A 15,023-nucleotide genomic window follows, 5' to 3' on the forward strand; every position below is an offset into this window, starting at 1 on the left:
CAAGAATGATATGAGAGAGAGAGATTGGGGGTTAATAACTTAAGTATTTACATTGGAAGAGGTGCATGAAAGTTACTTTTAATATAAATTCTCAGCTATAATTTCTTGTATTTGTTACCTCCCTGCACTGGAGCAGGGGATTCATACAGCTTAAGATCTCACCACATGATAATCAGATGTCTCTATCACTCTATTGCAGTGAGTTAATAAAAATATGAACACTATGGCTGGATCACATTAAATTTGGTTTAACCACACACTTTATTATTTTTCCTCCAAGTGGTAGTGGGTTAGGGGACCATGCTAAAAATGTTATCTTCACAGTTTGGATAGCATGAAATGACTATGCTGTGTGACCTGAACAGCTTAAAGGCCTATTTAACCCTTTTTATCTATTCATAATTTATCAAGTTTCTATCCAAAATCTGAATTTTTTATTCATCTGGAATATTGAAATGTTAAATCAACAAACCACAGCCTACATTTCTTTACATTTGATATTTATTACTCTTGTAAAAAGTACATTTAAATTTTGTTTTTATCTTTCTTCATTTATATACATTACCTTTATTATGTGTTTACTGTTCTTAACCAACCTTACAGTATAGTGGAACAGATCATGAAAGTTTGCAGATACAGAAGGCCCTGCTGACATTTTCCACACTACCATTAAATTAAAATCAGACAAATGTACAAAATCTGGAACAAAGTAACAAAGACTTTTAAATATAGATTCTGTTGGTCTCAAATTACACAAGCTTTGGCCTTTCATGCCTTTTATTGAAGACTATCGGGTCATTTATGGCTAATCTTGGATACCAGCATAGCAAGGAAACTAAGGACAGGAATGTAAAACAAGGCTCAACATATCCACTAGCATTTAAGGATCTTTACTGCAAAATTCTATATTTACACTGTTAATGTTTTACATTCAGAACCCAGCCGCATTTGTTGATACTGTGCAGTGAACAAGGCTGGGAAATAGAAGCGAAAATAATCAAGATTGGTGCTAATTGAAATAAATTAACATTTGAAATGGGGGCTGTGGGCATTGCCTTGAAAAAGCTATACCAAATGGTGCTACTATGAACACCTTGTTTGATTTGTCACAAATTTCCTCAGGAACAGTCCTGAATTTTATCACAGCAAAACTTTCACTCCTCTTTATAGTTTATTAGAGACCTATTGTACCATTTAATTACAACAGGCCAGTCTCTAAGAGGCAGAAACACAAAGGTAGGATTTTTTGAAAATGTTTTAAACCATTGTTAATCGTACTTTAATATTCCAGTTTAATGTGCATCTTCTGGTTTGAAAGGAAAGTCAATCCAGTGATCAATTGTGGGGGGCAAGGGGGCAGAACATTATAGTCAAGATGAGTAATTCATTTGCAAATAATAAAATATCCTTATGTAAATTAAAACAGCTCATTTTAGAAACAGCCTGAACAAAATTGCAGTGTACCACAGATGTCCTTTCTGTCTTCAACATCCTACCTCTACGATGTCTGAAAATTCTATGGATTTCATAGCAGTAGAAGGGAAGAATAGCTGCAATGCTATTTATGGAGCACTACACTCTATGTTCGTGGATGTATAATGATTTGTTTGATACAGACCGCACACCCAGTGAATGTTTGATGATTGGTTTGAAACAGGTGAACTGTAATACAAAAGTGGACAGAAGGAAGGAAGTAACTATTGTAAAACAGTGCACCCACAGAACAGTTGCTGGGTGTGTGAAAAGCACAAATAATTGGTTTTTGCCCTGATGAGAACTATTAGTTCACCTCAGATGCAGTGGAGGCAGTAGTAGGCCTGGGTGTGGACAACAGTGGGACAGGAGATGTAGCTTCAATTAGAGCTGGATTAAGTATTATAGGCAAAGGCATGGATGGAACACCAACTTGCAATGAAGAAGTAAGAGGTTGCAGAATTAATGGAGATTGAGCAAGTGACTGGTTACTATCTGATCCAACGCTCATCTTCACTGGTGTAGAGACTGGAGTTGTTATTGGAGTAAGGCTGGGAGTTCCTCCAAATCGTGTATTTTCAGTTTCTGGGAGACAAAAGGATTAATTAATCAATAAATATGCTAGATTTTACATTGAAGATTTTGTAGTCAACCAAGAATTAAGGTTGAGGGAATTAAAAACAGACCCTGGACTTTTGTTAATTCTTTATTACATTGCCTAGACTTTTTTTCAAACTCCACATCCTCTGCCGGATGAGTAGTTCCCCAGGTGATGCAAGAGTGGGCATGGAGGTAAAGTTTTTACTATTGCGACAATCTGGGATTAAATTTCTGCTCAAACCTGAAATCATCCAGCAGCTAGTACCATCAAGTAGTGTAATAGATCATTAAAACCTGGACATATTTAAGACTCATAACATGATGCAGTTCTATTAATACAGCTAAAAATACATTTATCACAAGTTGTCCATGAACATGTCAAACTGTACAGAGCCACAGCAGTATTAATAAACAGAAACGACTCCAAAAAGCATGGTGATTATAACAGCTCCCTCAAAGGTCCCCAAATGACAACAGGTTAAAGAAACTTGCTGCATCAATGAATTCAATCTGGAGTGTGTGACTTGGTTCAAGCACAGTGGTTTGTAAAACACCGCAAAGGGCTGGACATAACTTACAACTGAAATTCATTAGCTGTTTGATGACAAAATATAAGACAATGGGCCAAATGGCCTCAGCCTGTGATGCAACAATCCTGTGAACTGTGCTCAAGCAGATTCTGTCCCAGGCTGTGTGACTACAGAAAGCTTCACAATGCTATTCCTTGCAGGCATGGAAAATTTGATATCTGGACAAATTGTACCAAATCCAAACTCCAATTCAATGTCATCACGTTGAAATGAGACTTTGGATCTTAAGGTTCTGTAGGCCTAAAGTTCCTGAACTGAAGTCGCTCATACTCACCTTTGGCACTGGCCTCAGCAAGGTTTTCTGATGCAGTTGCTTGACTAGTGGATGAATTTGCTTCTGGGACTATCAATGTTTGTGAACCGCTAGCTTGCTGTATTGAATTTGGAGAAGATGGCTCAACTGCTGGACCAAGGACAGGATCTACAAGATAAATCAGTAATTTTCATAAAGATTTGAATATATTTTTTGTTCATTTAGGTTCTGTAGCAAGTTAGATTTGATTTAGCTCAGCGGTACAAATCAGTACTGTCATCAAGGAATCAAAGATTTATGCATATATATTTGTGTACAAAGTCTACGATCTACAATCTGTTAAGTAATAAACAACAAACTTGCATTTTTACATTATTCACGCCCTTGAGACATGTCAGAGTACTTACACAGCCAACAAGTACCGTTGAAATATAATCACCGTCACGATAATGAGAAACACGATAGCAGATTTGAGCAAAAAGTCTTTGAAATGTTAGGAGATATTTTAAATTCACCCAGAGCCTTGGTTTAACATAACACCCAAAAGACAACAGACAGACTTGCAGCACTCCTTAGTAACTGCACTGGAATGCCAGCCTAGATTGTGCCCAGGTTTCCGGAGTGGAGCTTGAAGCTCTGACTGAGAGTGTGCTGCCACTGAGCCATGAATGACAGTTTGCGTAGCTTTTAGGAAACTCAGTTTGAACATCTACCAAAGTTAACTTTCATACCCTAACCCCAGCAGTGAGAGATGATATCTGACACTATCCACTATTATTCACCAGAGTCAGATCAGGGCTATTCTGGTAGATATGGTCACTTTTTTGCATTGCCCTTATGTTGGAGAATCTAATGTGAATGTTCCATTTGGTCAATAATTGTACAGACAATACTGAAGCGTTGCAGAGGTGAGACGCTGCAAACATTTGTTTCCTAATGAAAATTTAAATAAACAGGCAGCTCAAGAGAGACACCAGCAAACGCTTGGATCAATTTGAATATGCTGTGACAGTTCAGGAATAGAATATCAGTATATGCTAGATTTGTCTTTCAAAAGACCACACAAAAGATATTAATAGTCTAACGGCAAAGCTGATTCATAATGCCTTTTGATTAAAAATGGCAAAATGCACAGACATTTTCAAAAAATTTTAAAGTTGCTTGGTTTGTGTTGCACCGATTCCTGATATCTCAGCTGCTCATTGTCAACTCCAAGCAAAAATAGTTTCCTTCATTTGCCGCAATTCTGAGCGGAGAGTAAATTTGCCTAAAATGATTGATACTATTTCTGTTCTATGGCAAGAGTTTCATTGTCTTCAGTCCCTTGCAATGCACCTGCTACATTAGAATGAGCTTCATTAGTAATTGAAAAACCTAAATGATTACATTTTCCTGAACAGGCTATGTATAATGTTCAAACAGTTGATGGCTTTAATTTTTTTATATACATAAAAAGACACAAAGAAAATGTTACATATCTACCACCTTCTCAGGATTTAATAGTTTACGCGGATTCTTAGCTGGACAGTGTCAGTTTTTACACTCTCATTTGTTAATAAGGTTCTCAAGAAACGCATACATTTCTGAGAAAGTTGGCATACATTGAAATAATAGTGACAACTTCAACCAATATAATTTCAGTGCTTCGCTACTGTGTATTAGTATGTTGATCTTGAAAAGAGACAAAGCATGACAATATTTAATCACTACCTGCGGCCAGGAATTTTTTGGTGCTAGGTGTGTGCGTAAGTGGCTCACAACAACTGAGTATACGGAGTTATCAAATTTGAGAAAAGTATGCATTTGAAGTTTTTTTTTACCTTGAATAACAGTTTGTTTAAAGAGTTCATCCTTCAGCTGAGGCAAGAAACAATCTATTCTCTCCCATGTAATCTCCCAAAGCTGAGAATAGCCAGTCCTTGACTCAGCACAGTGGAAAATACCAGCCGTATCCATAACCAGGAGCATGTTCTTCAATGATTCTGGAATTGCTTCCAACTGAGCAGAAAAGAAATAAGCACAACAGAAAGAGAAAACCTCTGCATGTGTCAATTTTTCATGGCAAATTCTACAATGGCAACTGGAATTCACTTACATAATTGTTATCTCCCATACGCTCTGACCTGGGAATGTATAAATTAAACTAATTCCATCCCTCAAATCTAAGACAACTTCTGTTCGTACCTATATTTCTTATTGGAAGTTTACAGAAAGATGCGTCTGGGCTGGCTCCATTCTAAAGCAATGCAAACTTATTCCCACTACTAATTTCTTATGTTTCAATTTCAATGGTCAATAGGTTTGCAAAACAAGATGTTCTCAGTACAGATGCCTCATTAGTAGATAAACGATTAATCAGAACACCAAGGTCTGCGAACATCAACACTTGATATTAAGGTCAGCTGGTACGCTAACAAAATCAAACTTACACACTGATGTATATAAAATGCTTTGGAGATATTTGCTCACTGAACATCAACATGAAATGTTTTGTTAATATTAATGATAAATGAATAATTTGTTTCAAGACAACTAACTTTGAAAGAGCATTGGTAATATCCTACTTCTTAAAAACAAATCTTTGCAACTACATTCTATGAATAACTACTGCTTGAAGTTACAAGGGTTATCAAACAAGATATGTGCTTGTGTGAATCCAAGTGGTTATAAAGTTTGTAAGATTAGCAAGAGTTTCTCTTCCCTTCAGTTAATTTTTTTGGTATCAAGTTACTGAAACTTACAATTAACTCAGGTTGTGACTGGAAAATTGACAATTAATTTTAATTTAGCCAAATATTACCTCAAATGTCTAATGCTAAATTCAGTAATCTATTAACTTTGGAATTAATTCAACAACATTTACAATTATTTCTATAACATTTTAAAAATTAAACCCAATTATCATAAAATCCCTATAGTACAGGAAGCCATTTGGCCCATCGAGTCTGTACCAACCACCACCTAAACTCTAATTCCGTAACCCCACACATTTACCCTGCTAATACCACCATCATCCACCCACTAACCCCCCCACCCCGGATACTGGATTCAATTTAGTTTGGCTAATCCACCTAACCTGCACATCTTGGACTGAGGGAGGAAACCGGAACACCCGGTGGAAACCCACGCAGAAAACGGAGAGAAAGTGCAAACTCCACACAGTGATCCGAGGTCAGAATTCATCCTGGTCCCTGGTGTGGTGAGGCAGCAGTGCTAACCACTGTACTGCCATCTCACCCCATTATAAAGCTTAAATTGAGGGCCAGTCTCCTGGCTTCCAAAGAAAGGCTGGATGGATGCATTATTTACAAACATCACTGGTTTGCAGTGCAACAAATGTACAATAATTAGAAGGAACATTGTATCAAGACATTATTGTAATTATAGGGTTTTATTGAGACATGAGTAATAAGCTCCATCAAAGGCAGATAATTGAACATATGCCAAAATCAAATGCAACTTGTATTTATAAAACACCTTTATTGTAATAAAACATCCTAAACTGGCCCCCATAGACATTATCAGACTAATCTACATTGAGAAACATTAAGGAGATATTAAAACAGATGACCAAAAGCTTGGTTACAGGTGGTGACTTTAAGAAAGGAGGGTAGGACAGAGAAATATAGGAAGCTGTTCCCAGAGAATAGAGCAGCTGAAGGCCTGGCCACAATCAATTAAACTCAAGAACGTTCAAGAGGTTAGAATTGGAGGAGCACAGCAATCTGAATGTTGTAGGGCTGAAGGATTATACAGAAACAGGGATAAGGTTATGTTTAAACCATAGTGTAACTAATAATAGACTAATTTTCTCCAAGATTATGGAACAAATTAAACCAACTTTTCATCGTTTAAATTCCTCACTTTAGAATACAGCAAGCATTTTGCAAATATGTTTTATGAAAATTTTGATTCAAAGTTTCTCCTACCAGTAAGTCACTGGATCCTGCATGCATGTATTTATCCATGAAGTCCAGGATAGTTAACCAAAGCGCTGCAAATGTTGGCAGAGATAACAGTGGCGACAAGTGTTGGAGAAAAACCTTCAGGTGGGCAGAAAATGTAAACCTTTACTACAGAAAGTCTGTTAGGAACATAGAAGAAGGCCATTCAGCCCATTGAATCTGCTCCGTCACTCAATACGGCCATGGCTGATTGGACACTTCAATGTCTTTTACGTCCGTTATCCCCATAACTCTTATGATATTGTTGATCAGAAATCCATCAATCTCTGCTTTAAACGTACTTACTGACTGAGCTTCCACAGCCCTCTCTGGGTGGAGAATTCCGAAGATTCAAAACCCTCTCAAGAGATTTCTCCTCGTCTCAGTCCCAAGTGGCTTGTTTTGAAATTGTCCCTCTGGTTCTGGACTCCCCAACCAATAGAAACATTTTACCTGCATCTACCCTGTCTATTCCTTTAAGTATTGTGTAGGTTTTAACGAGATCACCTGTCGTTCTAGAGAATGCAGGTCCAGTTTGTCCAATCTCTTAAGACAGGTCCGCTGTCCCCAGAACAAGTCTGATGAACCTTTGTTGCACTTCCTCTCTGGCAATAATATCTTTTCTGAGGTAAGGGGACCATAACTACATACAATTGTTCTCAAAAATATATATACGTGACAAATGTGCTGGCCACTTCAGTACACAGATCAGAATAAATCCTAGGCTCAGGTAGCATTATCTTGTACTTGAACCTGATGAGAATAACAATATCCATTTTAATCAATAGCAACTGACGAGAGGGTCAGAACTTTACCACCTTGCCCGCCCTGGAATCGCGACAGGTGAGGCTTGCAAAACGGAATTTTCCAAGCCGCACCGAGCGAGGTTGTAAAATCCCACCCAAAAACTCCAGGCACATTGCCCAAAAGGTGGCCCGATCTGTTAAACAATTGCACAAAAAATGCAAAAACAGTTCTTATTGGGATTTTGTAATAGGAAAGCACCTCCTTCAACGGCAGAACATGGAGCTGTGTCACACAATTTCTATCACATGTAACTTTGCTAATTAATGCAAAATTATACTATTATGATCTGATGAATGATGCTGAGCCAGGTTTCAACATTCTGAAGTTCAGTTTTGGAGGAAATTAAAATCATTGAATATCCAATGATTTAAAATAGTTGATATTCAGTCACTTCATATTGGCATAGGAATGGAAATTAAAATGGGCAGGAAATAGAGGTTGAAACCATGCTGGAAATAACAGGTCTTTTCCAGCCTAACTATACCATTCACTATAAAGTGCAAACAACTAACAACACATTGGTGAGGCACCGGTTCATGAACATTATCCAGCAGTGTAGAGTGTTGCATCTACTACAAAGAGCCATATTATGGAGTTAACACACATCTCAGTGTTCACCAAGTCATATACTGAATAATCTCAACACTGTTCAAAGCATCCAGTAGTTCCTTATCAGTATAATAAAACACACCACCACATAGTATCTGATCAATCACTGGCAGTCAATCCTGTTCAATAAGGTAACTTTTGGGTGACAAACTCACTTTGCAAAGCAGGGTTGAAGCTCTCATTCTGGTCTCTTCCATTCCTCCAACATCAGCTGGGCTGATGTTCTCCAACAGTTTGGTTAACAGTGGGAACAACACCTATGCAAACAAACCACATCATAAAGCAGATTTGTATAAACCGTGTTTCCAATCAATCGTTTTAAAAAGTTAACATTTTAAATTGGAGGGAAGTGAGGCTTGGTAAATACCTTGTTAAAACAAGACTCCCATTCTAAAGCATCCAGTGTTTGCAAATCATGTACCAATAGAGCCCTCTGTAGGTAAGTAAGTGCTTGCATTCTGACTTGACGCCTGGCATCACAACATAGCCAAGCAATGCCTGAAGAGACATGTACAGAGAAGAAAAGAGACATGCTTATAATAAATAACTTTCATCATGGATTCTTCAGTTACTTGCTGCTGTTATTAATTGATCTCAATTCAAACTTTCCTGTCTGAATAAAATACAACTACACAGCTCCAAAGAAACTGCAGGGTCACCATCCATCGTGATCTAATATCAAGTACTTTAAGGACAACTCACATTGCTCCTCCTGAACTAAATCTGGAACTACAATGGTTCACAGCAACTGTAAATTCCACTTGGATCAAAAAACACAGAGTTAATTCTACAACAACTCAAAAAATGAGCTCACCAAAAGGGCAAAGCTTTGTCATCATAATCAAGGATTATTCAAGGAAATGGTTTGCAGCCAATAGCCTAAGCCCCAGAAAGGGAGTTTCTGTTTCTTGAGCTCTTCGCCCATACTCTGGAACGTGTTTCTGGCATGAAGTTAGCTCATTCTTAATTAATTAATACAAGTACCACCCTACTCTGTCTGCCCTGAGAGCAATTAGGATTGGGCAATAGAGGTTAAATCCCATGAATGCAGATAAATATCTTAATGAATTTTAGATTTAATTGGAATTTAGTTCTGCAGTTTCACCTTACAGTTTGGAATCATCTTGGTTTTACAGTAACATGACTTTTTCATTCATTCATGGGACATAGGTGTTGCTGGCTGGCCAGCATTTATTACCCATCCCTTGTTGCCCTTGAGAAAATGGTGGTGAACTGGCTTGCTAGGCCATTTCAGAGGGAAGTTGATTGCTGTGACTTTGGAATCACATGTAGATCAGGCCAGTTAAGGACAGCAGATTTCCTTCCCTAAAAGACATTAGTGAACCAGATGGATTCTTAATTCTAGTTAAGTAACAGTAAATTCATAATTCTAGATTTTTTCATTCAAATTCCACTATCTGCTGTGGCAGGATTCGAAGCCAGGGCCCCAGAACATGAGCTGAGTTTCTGGATTAATCGTCTAGTAATAAACCACTCGGCCATTGCCTCCCTTGCGTAATTTTATGTCAAGTAGCTCAAATCCAACTAAATTCATTTTGGGAGACCAGCAAGCAGACTTGCACCATTGTAGCCTTGCAGTATAATCAGAAGCAAGGAATTCTTTATGTGGTGGATGAAATTTACACAAATCCTTCAACATTTACTGAATACACTCGGAAACTTGATGGGTAAATTAATTGTCAGTTCTAATTCAGAAGACCAATTAACACAGTCCACATTCCTGAAAGAAGGTATAGGGACAATGATTGCTCTAGGTCTGCTCCCACATTCCTTGTTTATTGCAAACCCTGTCATCTCCGCTCACTAAGGAGCCTAATTTCTCACATCCTGTCAGTGTCCAGGAATGATGTTCCAGCATTTTCTGTTTTTGTTTCAGATTCCAGCACCCGCAGTATTTTGCGTTTATCAAATTTCCCTAACGCAGGAGAGCTGTGGTGACGAGGATAACATTCTTATAGACAAGGGTCACCAGCTGATTGTGGGTTCCTGTTGGCTGGAAAATCAGGCAATTATTTTTACATGTCTTACACACAGTATATTTGGCAGTTTTAGAGAAGTCTGCATGCAACAATAACAATAAAATGCCGGAAAATCTCAGCAGGTTTGACAGCACCTGTGGAGAGAGAGAGAGAATAGAGCCAATGTTTTGAGTCTAGATGGCCCTTCGTCAGAGCTCATCCAGACTCGAAAAGTTGACTCTATTCTCTCTCTCTACAGATGCTGTCAGACCTGCTGAGATTTTCCAGCATTTTTCTGTTTCAGATTCCAGCATCCGCAGTAAATTTGCATTTATCTGTACGTGTGTGTCCTGACTCAATAGAAATGAAAAAGGAATACAAAATAATGCTCAGTTTCTTCTCAACTCTTGGAAAGCAAAAAGTTACTCTTGTTAACAAAACACACGAGGAATCTCTGTACGTGACTGAAGCTCTCACTGACCCTGCAACAATGGGCACCAGCAATTAGCCCACAAGGTTCTGGCATCAGCATCAATCTTCCTTCCTGCTGACTCTAGATGGCGTTGCTCCTCAGCCCACGAGCTATAAATACTGGCAGCTCTGGTGTGGAGTGTGTGCATCAAATCGAGGAGCTGTACAAAGAAAGACGAATTAATCAATGTGATCAATACTTGCAAACAAACTTTACCCAACAGAGTTTCCTTTTAAACCTACAGAAGTAGGAGAAGGCCATTCAGATTCCTGAGTTTGTGCCATTGAATTAACTGAGCTGATCTGTATCTGAACTTTATTTATTTACCTTGCTTCTGTAATTCTTAATATCCCTGTTTAACACACACCTTTGAATCCTTCAATTGATCCTTTACCTCCGTGGTTTTTTTTAAGGGAACAAGTTTCTGTGAAGCAGTGACTCCCGGCCTCACTGCCAAATGACCTGAGCTCTAAGTTTAAGATCACGTTTCCTTGTCCTGCACTCTTTCTAACCCCCCAAGCCGGAGAAATAATTTCTCTCTTTTGATCCTAACTAATCCTATAGTTATCTCAACACCTCAATCAGGTCACCTCTTCATCTTTTATGCACAAGGGAATACAAGCCTGGTCCACGCTGTTTTAAACTTTTTATCTCATTCTGACATTGTACTGCAACCCCTCCAAGATCAATACATCTTTCCCTAGCTGCAACTGAACTTAGCACCAACATATTTACACGTGGAGCATATCGCAGTCAACAGAACCTCCTCAGCGCTTCCGTAAATAATTATACTATATATTTGTAGCACGCTTTTAGATTCTAATCACCAAGTGAGCTACTCTGCAAGTTACATTTTTAAGCACATTTAAGTACATTTTTAAGAGGATGTAATATTGCAAATTATATACAAAACATCAATCTTGAAGGTTTACATAAGGAATTAGTAGAGAAATGAGAAAGCCGTACTGCAAGTTTTATCAGAATCATAAAGCTTGGCATTAAGAAATGTGCGTGCTAGGTTTGACAGGAGTTTTCAGAGTATGCTACTCCAGAAACTTCAAAACACGGCAATGTTTATTAACCTGTTGCAGCCATTAAAAAATTAGACAAAGTACAACTGCTAAAAGACTGACTAGATGTGAAAATCTAGATTCAGAGATAACATTCATTCTCATCATTCTTCAGTGTAATAACTACCAAAGAATTAATCAGTACAACTAACAATTGTCAAAAATCATACAAACTGCATGCTCCAGGCAGAAACATCACTATTCAGTTGTTTAGAGGAGGCACCATTATGTTAATGCCCACAATAGCTTCACAATAACTTTATTAAGGTGATTTACCTGAGGGGAGAAATGTGGATTAGATACATGGAGAAAAAGATTTCCTTATGCAGGAGAATTTAGGTTTACAGTTTTTCCCAAAGCTTCTTTACAGTGAAAGTAATGAAAAAAGCATAGAAGCTTCTATATATCTTGACTGCAATAAAATCTGAACTTATATTCCCAACCATCTGAAACACATGCAGTTTTTAAACCTGAAATCCCAGCCAACAGGAAAGGAATCAGTTACTGCTATAAGATGTTCAAAAAAAAATCAAAGGATTGGGATATACCACTAAATTACGTGAGCCATGATCCATATGGTAAATTCTGAATCGAAGTCAGACAACAGGGTGATGTAACCAGCAAAATCTGATCCAAGATAGGGAGGGAATGGAGGTCAAAGAAAGGGAATGAGAAAGCAGACTCACTACATCGCACCTGTACAAAATAATAATGGGTAAAATGGCAGGGGTTTCACAACAAGAGATGAAGCTAAGCTTAGGGGGAAGAGGATGGAATTTAAAAAAAAAATCAGATAATAAGATTGGTTCATTGATAGAACAACTTTACTGAGAACAGGTACTGTGAACCAAGTACAGGAATGGGAAAGACCTGCTATACTTACATCCTGACTAACCTGTAATGACACAGTGTGGTAACTTGCTGGTACACTGTCGTCCTCATCATCATCACTATGTGATCTTGACGGACGATGGTTAAAAGTCTTTGAACGCTTCACAGAAGTCTCCTTCTCCTTCTGCTTCTTCTTCAAACGGCTGGATTTGTCAAACTTGTATGTTTTAGATTTTCTTTCATGTGTTTTGTAACCTGCAATAAGAAGCCGCAACTTTTAGAAACAATGTTAGGAATTTTACAAAAGGAATGTAAATTGCTTAGTCTTGAGGAGCTAGCCTCCAGATAAGAAAGTAACTGGAGAATGATCACGCAAGCTTTTATAGACTGTTTATTCTGCTGATGCAACAATGACATTTCTGTCTTATAAATAAACTCAAGGTAGGTTTAAAGATACAAAGAACATCTGAGCATCATACTTTTGGTTACATTCCACAGTTTTATATCCAAACTGCACAATGTTGCCCTCCAGAATAATTCAGCTCCTGGCTTTAATTTATATCCCATTACTTGTCACCACATAGCTTCACAACAAGACTAAAGTATCTGTACGAACTCACTTTAAAAAAAATGTATCTCTACCAAACAAACTTATTTACCGCAAACATCTAAAAGATCTATGCAAGCTAATGATGATACAAAAAGGTAAAAACAAATCTGATAAAGTTCATTTAGTCACAAGCAGGCTTACGTTCACACCACAATGAAGTTACTGTGAAAATCCCCTAGTCGCCACACACCAGGTCTGTTCGGGTATACTCAGGGTGAATTTAGCACGGCCAATACACCTAACCTGCACGTCTTTCGGACTGTGGGAGGAAACTGGAACACCCGGAGGAAACCCACGCAATCACTGGAAAAAGGTGCAGTCTGCACAATGACCCAAATTGGAAATCGGGCCAGGGTCCCTGGTGCTGCGATGCAGCAGTGCTGACCACTGTACCACCATGCCACCTCTAACTTCACCCTCTTAGGAACTGGATGACCATTTTCACCTGAAATGTGTTTGACGATGCAGCTTGATACTCTGCAAAATTGCTTTTCACAGTAACTGCTGGTTATATTGCACAAGATCAGTACTGTGCAAGCTGGGTAAACTGTGAAATGAACGGACCTCAATTGAGTTTCAGTACACAGAATGGTCACGTGGAAGCTGACTTTCCTCAGCGAAGCACCGTCCAATAGAAACCACTGACAAACCGCAAATGTGGCTACAGTGACGTTGTTCTCACCACATGCAATCACTTTCGTAGAAAATATTTTACACAAACAATGCAGATAAATGTACTTCAAGTGTGGCGTATTTACTGCACAATCATTTATCACCAGTCTCCAAAAACGTTACACACTCTCAATGATCAACACTTGCACTTTCTGCTTTTGGTTTCAGCATTTCAAAAATAAATGTACAAGATGGTTAAATTTCACACACCTAAACCACACAACTGATGTGATGTAGGCTCAATAACTGTTGGTTATTCACTTTTCATTTAAACATTTTTAGAAATGCAATGAGCCGCATTCTGATTTGCAAATAGCCACATGTCAAATAAACTGGCTAAACTCTGCCTCAGGCTGAATTGAGACACAAAGGAGATCCAAACTATCAACATACGATCATTGGTACTTTCTAAACTTTAAAATGGTGTTAGTTACAATCTGTAAATGATTCGAAGGTTCCCCCCAAGTGTCAACTGGGAAAAACCACTAACTTACCACCATTGAGATTTGCCTCTACAAAGATGCGTATCGTTTTTACACAGAGCTCAAAGTTTTCGGGTGTCACGTGGGCAGCATCTCTCACAATAAATGACAATGATTCCACGCACTTGATGAGCGACTTTGTGTCATGCGAGCCCATGTCCTGTCCGAGCGTTAGGCTGTACTGGTTGACCAGAGGAGAAGGGCCCTGTTTTGTACCTTGGACCGAAGGTTTGTTGGTATCCAAATCATCTTTTCCCACCTGCAAACATCATCATCATCATCCTCAGCAATAAAGTTAAACTTTCAGCTGGAAATAAAGACACTACAATCCTGGTTGCATTACCATAATGACGCAAAACACTGTCTGCTTGTCGGACAGCTACTGACTGTTGCAGGCCACAGCTTTTATTTTATTTACATTTTGGGAGCGAGTAAAATATCTCACGGTGTTTCACAAGAGCATTATCCGACAAGTTGAACGCCAAGCTATACAAGGAGATGTTAGGGCAGGTGACCAAAAGCTTCGTCAAAGAGGTGGGTTTAAAGTTGGAAAAACAGTTGGAAGGCAGAGGGGGTTGGCTGGGGAATTCCAGAATTTAGGGTCTCGGAACAGAAAGCACAGCCATCCAGG

General features: G+C 38.5%; 1 protein-coding gene across 12 annotated transcripts in view; it reads right to left on the minus strand.

Annotated features, from left to right (window-relative positions):
* Positions 1-483: 483 nt before the first annotated feature.
* Positions 484-15,023, minus strand: part of gbf1 (golgi brefeldin A resistant guanine nucleotide exchange factor 1) — a 200,419-nt gene continuing 185,879 nt past the window's right edge. For 9 of the 12 annotated variants that reach the window (XM_080215883.1, XM_080215881.1, XM_080215885.1 and 6 more), the window contains 9 exons: positions 14,405-14,651; positions 12,681-12,883; positions 10,737-10,887; positions 8,644-8,774; positions 8,432-8,533; positions 6,846-6,959; positions 4,737-4,914; positions 2,938-3,084; positions 484-2,058 (listed from right to left, as the gene is read on the minus strand). In XM_080215883.1, coding sequence (XP_080072009.1) covers positions 1,781-2,058; positions 2,938-3,084; positions 4,737-4,914; positions 6,846-6,959; positions 8,432-8,533; positions 8,644-8,774; positions 10,737-10,887; positions 12,681-12,883; positions 14,405-14,651 — 1,551 coding nt within the window. In that variant the 3' untranslated portion in view covers positions 484-1,780. The remainder of the gene's footprint in view (positions 2,059-2,937; positions 3,085-4,736; positions 4,915-6,845; positions 6,960-8,431; positions 8,534-8,643; positions 8,775-10,736; positions 10,888-12,680; positions 12,884-14,404; positions 14,652-15,023) is intronic. The other 3 variants (XM_080215884.1, XM_080215882.1, XM_080215876.1) reach the window with 1 other exon arrangement.

Source organism: Carcharhinus amblyrhynchos, chromosome 31 (assembly GCF_965287045.1).
Source record: "Carcharhinus amblyrhynchos chromosome 31, sCarAmb.v2.hapA, whole genome shotgun sequence".
Lineage (NCBI taxonomy): Eukaryota > Metazoa > Chordata > Chondrichthyes > Carcharhiniformes > Carcharhinidae > Carcharhinus > Carcharhinus amblyrhynchos.